Raw genomic sequence first — 13,729 nt, 5'->3', positions numbered from 1 at the left:
TGCTCACTTTGTCTTCATCCAGGCTGATGCAGTGCCTGTAAGTGCAGACCCAGAAGTGAGCGAAGGCCAGTGGATAGGCTAATTACTGAACCCATATGGCCTAAGATCTTCATTTCCCTAAACAATATGGATCCCTTACACAAGATCTGTGACTGCAAATGTCTGCTTGGTTAGAATACTACTGGACTCTATGGTAGCACTATGCTGTTCATTAAAATTAAAAATAAAATATAATATACTTTTGCCCTGCTCTGGTAAAACTGTGTTTGCTTCAGAAACACTACTATAGTTTATAAAAATAATCTGGTGTGTAGACATCAGGTATACATGATAGATAAGCTCTGTAGAACACAATGGTTAAGTTCTTAAACAGGATGATAAACAGGGGTCAAATGTCATTCATGGCTTCCTACAGAACTTTATATTGAATACCTTTCTCATATAAAATAGGACATTTTTTGCCAAGAAATGGTTTATTTGTAGGAAGATACAAACAGAAGATATAAACTATTTAAAAAGCTATTTAAAACATTTTTTTTTTAAATATATTTTTACTTTTTAACCTTAATGAAGCTTTAACATTCTTAATATTTTTTGGTGTCAGATCTCAGAGCCAATCTGCAAAACTGAAAATTTAAATTACTTTACTTTCTGTAAAGTTAGTGTTAGCTGAAAATGTAGCTGTTCAGATTGAGATTTGTATGCCCTATGTTTAATATGATAATGGTATGAAAAACAGGAACTGTGACAGGCTTAAAAGTTGCTTAGGGGCTGTCTGTAAACCTTTTCTAGTTGGCTTTGGATAAATGGTTAAAATTTTGCGTGCCCAGTACCATGATATACATTTGTAGTTGAATAAATTAGCATTTGTATTGAATTATGAAAGTGAATGTATACTGGATAGTCAAGTAATAGACAATATAACATACCTCCTATTTTGGCATTAAAAGCAATTCCTACAGTACAGTGTGAGTTGTTTGCAGTAGCTGCCACTTCTCCAGCACAACGAGTCCCATGCCTATTGTAAAAGAAGGTCACACAATTAAATTACAGATGAAAGGCCATCTTATAACACAAACAACAAAACTATAAGAGATGTGTGTTCATCTGCCTAAAATCACTCTATAATACATCTCTGCTTCCAAAGAAAGTCTTTTATTTATTTTTTTGTGAAAACACTTTAACAAGCTGGTTCCTAACAATTTTGGACAATTTTTGGACTGCAAAGCAGGGCCTAAAGTACAGTTGTGGGACTTGCTGAGCTGGATGTAAATTTCTTCAGATGTCTATTAGTCTGCCTGTAAATTTGTGGACACTGTGCCGTTCAAAAAAAGAACAGACCCAAGCACTGGTAGGTGGCAGTGCTAACCACCGATTATTAGATTAGCCACATTAAGCCTAACAAATCTTGCCAAAAATCTGCATGAAGTATGGGGCTCTAGCCATACATGGCCAAATTTAGAGGACATTCTCCTACAATGCTAGAAAGGCCCAAGCCTAATGTTTTATGTGCCTATGAATTTTAATATAGATACACCAGATAAGTACCTGCAACTTATCATATTTCTTGCTTTGCAATGTAACATTACTATGAACTGATGTCAGATTTCCTAGTCATTCTGAACACTGAGAATAATTGTCTACATAATAGAGGTGATGCTATAGATCTATATAAGCATAAGTTTAAGTATAAAATGTACCTGTATAGGACATAGCTTATATATTCAATGTATTATTTCACCTTTTTCACAGTTATGTACCACCTTGCCTGAAATTACTAATATTACTAATTTATGCAAAGTCTGATTCCAGCACCCAGATGTGAGTACTGGGAGAATGTGCATTGATTCATATTCTTATGCAACTATACTGGTATAATCTCCTTGACATGCTATCTTGAAGCTGTATGCTTGCTTTTCCACAACTTTAGCGAAACCTTTACAATTAGGACATGGCATGCCTTGCTGCCGAATGGGATTTAATAAAATGAAATTCCCCTTGTCCCCCCTGTGCTTAATTTTTCCTCGTCAGAGGGTGGCAAGGAGGGACTGCATCGCTAGTGCAGAGAGGCAGATTTTTGCCGCCCCTGGTAACCCACTGGGCATTTTTAGAGGCACAGATCTTCCTGCTAAAGGACTGTGGTTGCCTTGGGTTGGTACAGAAGCCTAAAATACATTGTACAACATTTCTACCCTACTTCTTTAGTTAAACTTTACTTCTCCTTTAAGCTACCAGTTATTTTACTCTATAAATTACTGATTCCATCGTATTAAGATACCCTTACTTATACATTACTAGAAATGCTGTTCTAGTTAATGGTCGTATGTTTCTACTTGTCAGCAAGAGAACTTCCAATTAGTAATTCATCAATGTTAAACCATGACCCACCTGGAATCACTACCACAATCAGAGTGCCAGAAACCTAGTAACAGAATTTTAATGAAGGCTTAAAATAGAAAAAAAAACCTCAGCCAGAGTAGAGAATTTGCATCCATCAAAGGGATACAGAGAGTTAGGGTCACTGGATCACAATTCCTCTAGCTCAAAAGATGGGAAAAAAAGTTAAAGACCTTAAGACAAAACATCAGAGAAGAAGGGAAAAATTTTGCGAAAGAAACACATTGGAGGCCAAAAACAGGAATAAGTTGAAATTTAGGTTGGATTTCATGTTTAATTGTATTAACAAAAACAGCACCCTCAACATAATATTTGTAGGTATTATTATATAAAACATAATAATCCAAATAGATATAACATTAGGGCCTAGTTGTCACCACCACTCACATAAGTGCAGGCCAGATTTTATTCATACATTTTGGATTTGCTTTTCTACACCATAGCTGAAATGGCAAATAATAATTCAATGACTCCCTTGATTTGTCTTTGTTTCTCCATTTATTTATTGAAAAGGCAGAAAAAAAATCTCATGATAAATTCAAAACTTCTCCAAGAGCTACTTACAGAAAAATGCTCACAGAAAAAAAGACAAGATACTCTGCGGATGAGGCCAGAGGACAGGTGCTTCACAGCTGGAATAATCACACTTCCACTTATAGCTTCAGAAACTTCTCTATTGCTTTGACCTTAAGGTATTTGTGACTAAGGCCCATTAATGTAAAGTCACCAGCTATAAAAGATAATGTGAGTATAATTGACTTCTCTAAGCCACTCCAGACTTCCAGCAGTTTTTAACTCTGCAGGAGCCATGACATTTTGAGCTTATTGTTGTTCTTAAATGTCATAGGTCTGCAAAGATATTTGGAAAGTCTCCAGTTTGTGGCTGCTAGCAATCACAACCTTCGAAACCCCTGTTTCTGATCTGCTGAGATCCCATGGCATTTTAAGTAAAGCTTTTGGCTTTCAGTTAGACTAAAGATGTATGCAAGATCCTTAATACAAACATTGCAGAAGCTATCTTGAAGCTATGCAGCCAGCAGAGTGAATTTATGAATTATTTTGGGTTTCATTAACTGTTTGGTCATATCATTTAGTTTATTTGCAGAAAAAACATAAAGAAACCTATTAAAGGTAAAAGAAACCAATTTGACTCATTATAAATAAATATTTACCAAATCAAATACACCATTACGATAAGGCATAATTCTGGTATACAAACCCACCAAGTTACAATAATTTTTTTGCCCTTATATTATCATATAACAGCGTGCATATAAATGTTATTCCCACATTGTGAATGCAAATCTATATTATATATATTTATACACATTTCTATCAAAGTATAATTTTGCTACTCATCAATCTACAACAATAAAATCCAATTACAATATAAATAAAGCAAAAGGAGGTTCAACCTCAAGAAAAAAACGTGTTTCAAAATCAATGTGCCTTTGCCTCAGAACTCCAGATCATAGAGTGTTTGCTTCATTTCACCAAAGTTCTTTTATTCTCTGTAATGGAGAGAAACAAGTTCCCAGGCTTTTTAAATTACAATCTAAAGAGACACAAGGCTAAAAGGTTGTGCATTTGTTCTTTGTGTTACTGTCAGGAAGATAAAGTGGGCTGAAAGCCTGCAGGAAGCCTTGGATACACAAAATGTTGCATTATTTAGCTCAGCTGATGGACCTGCTTCCACCTGGGGGATCACAAAGTTTGGGAAGGACCACAGACTCTTGGGTTTGCAGCTAGAAATAATGGCAAGCTATCACTATTCATTTAATTGCATTACAGTTATGGAATAATAACCACCAATAAAAGAGAGCTGTAGTTGATAAGTATTCACAATCTAATATACAGACAGGTACTAAATAGCAGTCTTTGCAATCCATACACAGAGCACATGGCCCTGAACCCGTGTCAAGTGCAAACTGCACTCTGACCATTTGTCCCCAGATAATTGCAGCTCTTAAAAGTCAACTCTTGGTAATTATAGTTAGAATTACTGTGTTAGTATGAATGGGCTTAAATGAAAAATGTTAGTTCCACAACAACAAAGTCATCAACAACAAAGAAAGAGGCTTCCAGCCTTGGAATCAAGAAGGCTTGATCTCTAACTGATTGACCAGAACAAATACTTATGCAATGTATATGTTGTCCAGAGAGCTTAAAACTATGGGAAGAGTTCCTCTTAAGCAAAATAATCCAATTTTATTAAATGATATCTCTCTGTAATAATAAAAAATCACCAATTACCCAATGGTAACTAAGCTGCATGAATCCATATTAGTGGCAAAATATTTCTATTGTGTTTATTTAATGTATGTATGTATGTATGTATGTATGTATGTATGTATGTATGTATAACTTTATTTATAAAGCGCCACAAGGGTACGCAGCGCTGTACAGTCTTACAGAATACAAAATTACACACAGGGAGGACAAGTGATATAATAAATACAATAAATATATATATATATATATACAGAAACAGAAAGGAGCACACCCATCAGGCAAACGAATGCCCTTGGTGCTGGTCAAAAAAATTTAATAAGCAAACAGAGTACCGCACACATAGGGACTTTATGAAAAAACAAAAAAGGTTTATTGAAAGAGATCCGACGTTTCGAGCACCAAACTGTGCTCTTCCTCAGGGACAAACCAGTGGTTTGTCCCTGAGGAAGAGCACAGTTTGGTGCTCGAAACGTCGGATCTCTTTCAATAAACCTTTTTTGTTTTTTCATAAAGTCCCTATGTGTGCGGTACTCTGTTTGCTTATATATATATATATATATTTTGTATCACTAGGTCCGCACTCCCATTACTCACTTTACTCCATATCCAATTCAAGGGTGCTGCTCATACCACAAGTGCCATGTGGTATGAGACACAGTAGGAAGGAGGTCCCTGCCCCGTAGAGCTTACAATCTAAGTGGTTGGGTAACATACAGGCACAAACTGGAAGGTAAGAGTGCACCAGGTATGGGCATTTGCCCTTAAGCACAGGACTGGGCAAAATAATGTTTTAGTGCTCTAGAAGGTAACAGCTGAGCTTTTTCTTAAAGAGAGTGGGTGAGTAATAGAGGAATAGAGTTCCAGAGGTAAGGAGCAGCGAGATAGAAAGGTTTAAGACGAGAGAGCGCAGTAGGTGTGGATGGTGTAAAAAGATGGAGGCTCTAAGAGGAGCGAAGGAGACGACCAGGAACATGCAGGGAGACCAGTGAAGAAATGTAGTGAGGAGCAGAGGAGTGAAGGGCTTTGAATGTTAGCAGAAGGATTTTGTAAGCTATCCTTTGCTTAACAGGCAGCCATGCAAGAGAGCTTAATTGAGGCTGAGCAGGTTCCCTCTTAGGAGAGAGCAGGAGGATCCTGGCAGCAGAGTTTAAAATTGATTGCAGGGGAGAGAGGTGGGAGTCTGGGAGACCGGTTAACAGGAGATTGCAGTAATCTAAGCGGGAAAGGATAAGGGCATGGATTAGTGTTTTAGCTGTTACTAGTGAAAGAAAGGGCGTATCTTGGCAATATTGTGGAGGAAAAAGCGGCAGGTTTTGGCAGTGTTATTAATATGGTTAGAGAAGGAGAGTGACTGGTCAAAGATAACCCCAAGGCAGCGTGCAGAATTTACAGGGTTGATGGTCATGCCATCAATAGTAACGGTGAAAGGAGGAGGAGGGCTAGGTTTGGGCGGGAAGACCATGAGCTCTGTTTTAGCTAGGTTAAGTTTGAGCTGGCATTGGTTCATCCAGGAAGAGATAGCCAGGAGGCAGTTACCAATCTGCGTTTGAACATCAGCAATTAGTGCAGGGGTGTCTAAATATATCTGGATGTCATCTGCATATAAGTGATATTTAAGACCAAAAGAAGAAATAAGGTCTCCTAAAGAGAGAGTGTACAGGGAGAACAGCAAAGGGCCAAGCACAGAGCCCTGAGGCACCCCCACACTAAGTAGAGGATTTGTTAGCAAGAGCAACAGAGAAGGAGCAGTTAGAGAGATAGGAGGAGAACCAGGATGCAGCCTGATCCCGGATACCCAGAGAATAAAGAATATGCATAAGGACAGAATGGTCGACAGTATCAAAAGCAGAGGAAAGGTCTAGGAGAATGAGAACTGCGTAACGTCCTTTGGCCTTGGCAGTCTGGAGATCATTTGCCACTCTACTTAAGGCCGTCTCAGTGGTGTGCGCAGGCCAAAAACCAGACTTCATAGGGTCCAGCAGATTATGGGTGCAGAGGAAGTTAGTGACACGAGAAAAAACAAGACGTTCCAGGAGTTTAGAGACTAGGGGCAGGAGAGAGACGGGACGGTAGTTAGAAAGGCAGGACGGGTCCAGCATAGCCTTTTTAAGAATGGGTTTGACACATGCTTGTTTGAAGAGAGAGGGAAAAGTACCAGAAGCCAGAGAGGAATTGAATATGTGGGTAAGAGCTGGAGTAAGGGCAGGGGCACACTGTTTTAGTAGGGATGAGGGCATAGGATCCAGTGAGCAGGTAGTAGGCGGAGAGGATCAGAGAAGCTGAGAAACTTCAGACTCTGTTACGAGATTGAAGGAGCTGAATAGGGAGAGAGGAGATTTAGGAAGGTTGAGATTACCGGTATCTGAAGGTTGGGAAAATTGTTTGCGGATAGAACAGACGTTGCTTTTAAAGAAGTCAGCAAAGTCCTGGGGGGTGTGTTCAGATATGATTGATTCATTAGGTGAAGGATGAAGTAGCGCGTTAAATATGGAGAATAAGCGCCGCGGGTTTGATTTATTATTATTTATAAGTGTCTTGTAGTATGCTTGCTTGGCCTGGGATAGGGCAGTATTGAGGCACACCATAAGAAATTTATAGTGGAGGAAGTCAGCTTTCACGCGTGATTTCCTCCAATCAGCAGATCGTGCACAGGAGCGCAGAAATCGCGTCTGAGGGTTAAGCCAGGGACGGGGATTGTGGGCACGACTGCGTTGCGGCTGCAGGGGGGCATGGGTGTTAATTGCAGATGATAAAATAGAATTGTAGGTATTTACCAGTAACTCAGGATCAGAGGAAGCACAGAAGGAGGAGAGGCTAGAACTAAGAGAGTTAGCAGTTATATCAACCATTCGCGTGTTGCGAATCAGGGTTTTAGGCTGAGCGTTAGTAGAGGGAGAATGAGACATGTACGAGATAGAAAAGGAGATAAGATGATCTGAAAGAGGAAAAGGCTCACTGTTCAATGCAGATAGATCTAGATTTAATGTTTTATTTAATGATTTTTAGCAGACAATGTAGATTACAACAGAAATTACAAGAATTCTGGATAATAGATCCTATACTTGTATCAGTCTGAATAACTGTTAAAAGAAGCTGAAAAATTAGTTTTTGCAGTCTTGCCCCAAAGCCTACTTAATGGTAATAACTGTTATAAAAACATTTATAGCTCAAGACTCCCGAAGAATAAGTAAATATTAAGACTCTTGGGGAAAGCTCTGCTGCGCTAAAATGTAATTTGTGATCTCTACTATCATATAGTGAAAAAGTAAAGACTAAAGAATGAGAATGAATTATTTTTATAGCGTTATGTTACAAAAAGGCAAAATAGAGCTCTATTTAAACCAAAGGGTCTGATTTATCACTGACTGGTAGATTTTACTGAGTGGCAACTATGGTTACTGTTTAAGAAAATGTGCTATTTATGTTGGAGATAATGTTGGATCGATGTCAGGGCTCACTGCTAAAGCTGACTACAAACAACCTACTGAAAATCAAAGTGTACAACAGTTTAAAGCAGTTTGGGCAAGTTAGCAGCATTTGGCTATTCTCATTTCCATTACAACCAGACAATTTTTCTGCTGGCATCTCCAGGTCAAAAGATAATAATGGTAATTCATTAGATGCAAGTGAAAGAGCTCTTAGAAGTATAATATCACTGCCACAATAACAGATTGCTGATATGCCCTGGTGTGAAGTAAAGAGAGAGGTCCCTAACTTGCATGTCTAAATTATGGCACATTGTGCCTGTTTTTTGCACTCTGCCGTGCAGGTAATAAATAAGGTTTACTATTTCTCATTTTTTTTAAAGAGGGTAGTTCACCTTTAAGCTAAGTTTTAGTATGTTTTTCTAAGCAACTTTTCAACTGGTCTTCATTTTTATATTATTTTTGAATGAATTGCCTTCTTTTGGCTCTTTTCAGCTTTCAAATGGGGATTACTGACCCTAGCAGCCACAACACTTTTACTTTGTGTGGGTGCAGTTGTAATGTAATTGTTACTTTTTATTACCTATCTTTCTATTTAGCGTGACCACCGCAGAATATACACTAAATGCAATGAGATGCATGCCATTCAAATAGCCATGTGTTATATTGGTTTTTTTCACATGGCTTGATCTACAGGACCATGTAAGGGATCACCATTGCCAATCTAAGTAACATAAAAAAAACTAGCTTAGTAGCATTTACTTTACAACACCATTAAATAACACTTAATAAACTGCATCCAGTATTCATACTGATGCTGTTCCAAGGTTTGCTTTTGCTTTAAGCAACTGAGTTATGCAAGATGCAGAATGATGTCATGCACATGAGCGGTACTAGTTGTTTAAATATATGGATTGTAAAAAAAAAAAAATCACTATAGCAAGTGCTTCATGTCTAGCAAAAAAAAAAAACCCACTAGAATCAAGGATGTTCACCTTCCAACAAATATTTAGCACTTAACTGACAATAGTAAATAAAGCTCAACTCCAATTAGTCTCAATTAAATATTGTTGCAGTTTCCTTTTACATGATATTAAATCTCTGGCTGCTCTTAGTTACAAGGACAATCACTGTTACCATGCTTCTAGAGAGAGATTTAAGATGTTCCTGGGGTCATGGGCATAAATTATCAGTGAGCTCTATGGCAGGAACAATTGTTGATAGTTATACAGTATTAACCATATCATTTTTATTTTTATTTCTTAAAATGAAAAATGTGCTAAACTAACAAAGCAATTAAAGGAAAAGTATTACCCTATAGAGAACTCATCACAAGAAACTGCCCACATGTAAAACACTTTTATTTAAAGAAAACCTTTTCATTTAAAATATGCTTTTCTAGTATTACAAGAGATCATTCCATATGGAAATTCTGCTATTTGAAGTACTTAAGTCTGAATCTGGCCTGCATGAGGCACATAACTCACACACAAACCAATGACACATATACATAGTAGGTTACATGAGCCAATTAATGGACAGTTCTGATTCTTACTCCCACACTTCTTCCTGTTACAGTTAGAGCTGCATTATTTCCTATCAGGTTATCTCTGTGGAGCACACAGCCCCTTACAAAATGGTGGCTCAAGGGAAAAGATGTAAAAAAGCAAGATAACTTATATACAGTATATATATATATATATATATATATATATATATATATATATATATATATATATTCCAGTTTGGTAAGATTCTTTTAGGCCATTTATTTGAATCAAATTTTCTGTTTGTTAAGTATTCCTTGTGAACAGGGCAGGCTAATCTTTTTCATAGACATGTTTGTGAGTTTAATTTATTTATGAAAAGTTTAAAACATTTTGCACATGCCACTATTAAGTACAAGAAAGTATTTAGTAAATCCTAGCCTGCAAGGACAGGCATATTTTTTTTAAACATTTGCAAGTATAATCATTGCTGCAGGTAAAAGAAAATAGATGTGTGACTTCTTTGCTACAATACTTTTCATCACTTTTAGGGGCACATTTACTAACCCACGAACGGGCCGAATGCGTCCGAATGCGGAAAATTGACGCGACTTTTTCGTTACCAATACGATTTTTGCAAAAAAACTTGAGTTTTTCGTAGCCATTCCGAAAGTTGCGATTTTTTCGTAGCGTTAATACTTGCACGAAACGTTGCGCCTTTTAAGTTTTAACGCTACGAAAAAAACGCAACTTTTCGCGCAAGTTTTAACGCTACGAAAAAATCGCAACTTTCGGAATGGCTACGAAAAACTCGCGTTTTTTCCCGCAAATCGTATTGGTAACGAAAAAGTCGCGATAATTTCCGAAAAGTCGTAAAGGCGCCGAAAAAATCGCAAAAAATACGAAAAAGTTGCAAAATGTTCGTTTTCAAATCGGATTTTTCCAATTCGGACTCGGATTCGACCCATAGTAAATGTGCCCCTTAGTATAACTTTTGTTGTTTGATATGACACATATTGGGTCCCTGGGAAGATGGCTTTTTGGATCCAACTTAACATTTTCTTCACTAATATAATGTAAGTTTCTGGCACTTGTGTTTATACATTGGTTATTTGAGAACATTTTATTTTCTTTTTTTCTTGTTTATTTCCTACTTGCTCCTAATTGGAGCTCTCCAGCGACATATTTTAATATATCCCATGACATTTTGAACAGTACTTTTTATTTGATTTTTTATTGCATTGGAATCACATTTGCAGCACATCAAAGTGTAGAGTTAACAAGTATATGTTATGTATCACACTGAAATCCACCTTTTAAGCACTGTCCCCTATTCACTTGCTTGGAAATGTAAATTCCTCATTACATAGTGCAGTCTGCATATGAATTAAGGGAAAGGAGAAACCCACAAATAATCTGGGTTGCATTTTATTATGCCGATGATATGGATTGAAATAGAAGAATCTCAGCCTTCTACACGTTTGCCCAATGAATGGAAAGCAAGTCAGCCATATGAACTATGATTCACAGCTTGATTCATTTGTAGTACCTCAAAAATAGAATCTTGTACTGCACATATCAAATTGATCCAAGGCCAATGCACTATAAAATGATTGTAAATGACAGGATATTTCTTGCCATTTAAGTCTGTCTCTTCTTATACAACCTTTGTGTTCTTTCTCAGCTGCTATCTTCAGGGCAGGGGAACAAAAGGTAACTAGAGTAAGATTTTTATTGCTATGGATAAACTAACATTAGATTTAATGGAAAATACTATATTTAAAGTAGGGTTTTATTAAAGGCGAAGGAAAGGCTAATAAAGAGTTAATCTCAAGCTGCACACATACCTTCATTTCTCTCAATAGTGCCCTGAAGTCTCCCCATATTTCTCCCGTTCAGATGATCAGAAGGCAAACAGGAAGAAAAAACGCTGAGCTGGGTAAAGAAAGTTCCTATAATGCCTCACTCCTGCACAGACACCCAGACCAAGTGAACATGCTCAGTTAGTAAGACTATGGGACCGATTCATTAAAACATGCTTACGAAAAATCGTATTAGTCACGATAATATCGCATTGCCGATCCGAAAGTCACAAAATTTTCGTACCGAACGATTGTACACATCGGCAGAACCTTTCTGAATTTTTCTCGCAAGCGTACGAAAAAGTCATGCAAGCATACAAAAAAGTTGCGCGGGCAAACGAAAAAGTCGCACGAAAAAATAGCTGAAAATACGCTCGGAGCGTTCGAATGAACACTCTGAGCATTGGTGTCTTAATAAATCTCCCCCTATGAGTCAGCTTCCTGCTCAGATCCACATTCCTAAGGGGGGGGGGGGGAGTGAGTTCTTAGCATTCTTGAGGGAAGGGGGAGCAGGAGAGAGCAGAAAGCTGCATGTCTGTGGCACAGGAATTATAGACAAAAGAACTCTTTTTTCAGAGAAGTCAGTGCAGCATTTCTGTGAGTGCTTATGGCTGTATTTACATAGATCTTTCTGATAAAGCTTACTTAGTTTTTACCTTTCTTTCTCCTTTAAGGATTAGAACCAACGACATACTTCATATGCTTCTAACAGAGACCTCTGCACACACAGAAGTAAATATTTGTGTGAACAAAGGACAATTAATTTATGGGTTTTAGAGGTTCAACTCTGAATCATTTAGTATTTAGGGTTTCACTGAGACAAATAGGTTGAAATTGGACATGTGTCTTTTCAACCTCATCTACTATGGTATATAATCACAGCCCATAACAGATTTAAAAGCCACAGATACCACAGATGTTCACCATAAAAGTGCTGCAGGACCAAGCTGTTGACACTTATTTAATAAATCACTGTACACTGTATCCTTAATTTAGTGATTCCTGAGAGATTTTGACTTACAGGTAGATGTTTTAATGGGGTAGTTTACCTTTAAGATAACTTCTAGTATGTTATAGAATGGGCAATTCTAAGCAACTTGTCAACTGGTCTTCATTATTTATTTTTTATCGTTTTTAAATTTGACTTCTTCTTCTCTTTGCAGCTTTCAAATGGGGGTCAATGACCCCAGCAGCCAAAAAAATATTGCTCTATGAGACTACAATTTTATTGTTATTTTTGCTTTTTATAACGTATTTTTCTATTCAGGTTCTCTCCTATTCATATCCCAGCCTCTGGTTCAAACCACTGCCTGGTTCCTAAGGTAATTTAGATCCTAGCAACCAGATAGCTGCTAAAACTTCAAACTGGAATGCTGCTGAGCAAACAGTGAGATTACTTATTATTTGTAGCTTTTTAGTTAAGACCAACTGCAAATTCAAAATATCACTCTCAACGTCATACAAAACATAAATTATTGTTTTGTTATATTCGTGTAATACAAGTGAAAGTAAAACCTATCTGTCATGACACAAAAACACACAGTTGTTAGGGGCTAGCCATTCTGACTATTTTAAAGGCAATAATTTGCGATGGGTAAAATTATTCACCAGGCATGAATTTGCGGTAAAATTTGCCGCACAACAAAAATTTGACGCCTGTGTCAAAAAAATTGTAGTGTGCGACAATTTTAGCTGTTCTGCAATTTGTTCACCGTTCCAAGTATCATTTCAATGATCCGCAAATTTTTTTGCCGAAACGGGACAGATTAGCTCATCACTAGGTATAATGACTGAAGGAGTGATAACTTGATGATAAAAGGAATAGCAGGGACCCCTGACAAATCTCCATGAGGGAAAGAGAATTTGCCATCCAAATTTAAAATTACAATTCCGGAAGCATAAAGAATTTTTTAGGTGAAAATGAATTCAAGCAATGAAAGAGGAGAGAGTTTCAGAGATTAATTTATTTTCACTCGATAACATGAACAGGTTTTGACAAGTAAAATTTGGACTATAGACAATAAGGTAGTGAAAAGTCAAAAAGTGAGCCATCCCAAATTATTAATTAGCTTATAAAATAAATCCTATGGATAGGTTATGAAGCAGAGATTTCCATCAAAGCATAAATGCATTTTTAAATCTCATTCAGAAGAACAAGCATTACAATAATTATATCAGAAAAGTTTCCTCAGTGTAAACACAAAAAAAAATCACCATCAAACATTATGCCACAAATATCCTTGGCTTTTATAAACTTCAAAAGAATGTCACTGCATGAAAAAATAGCAGGGGGAAAAACAGAAGAGGGAAGAAACCACATGAAGCA

At 37.2% G+C, this 13,729-nt stretch overlaps 1 protein-coding gene across 3 annotated transcripts in view; it reads right to left on the bottom strand.

The window, feature by feature from the left end:
* Window positions 1-13,729, bottom strand: part of pcsk5 (proprotein convertase subtilisin/kexin type 5) — a 246,229-nt gene that overhangs the window by 152,845 nt on the left and 79,655 nt on the right. For all 3 annotated transcript variants that reach the window (XM_031890895.1, XM_031890900.1, XM_031890898.1), the window contains exon 6: window positions 930-1,018. In XM_031890895.1, coding sequence (XP_031746755.1) covers window positions 930-1,018 — 89 coding nt within the window. The remainder of the gene's footprint in view (window positions 1-929; window positions 1,019-13,729) is intronic.

Source organism: Xenopus tropicalis, chromosome 1, assembly GCF_000004195.4.
Source record: "Xenopus tropicalis strain Nigerian chromosome 1, UCB_Xtro_10.0, whole genome shotgun sequence".
NCBI classification, from domain to species: domain Eukaryota; kingdom Metazoa; phylum Chordata; class Amphibia; order Anura; family Pipidae; genus Xenopus; species Xenopus tropicalis.
The sequence above is the reverse complement of the archived record's forward strand: the minus strand, read 5'-3'. Positions and strand labels throughout refer to the sequence as shown.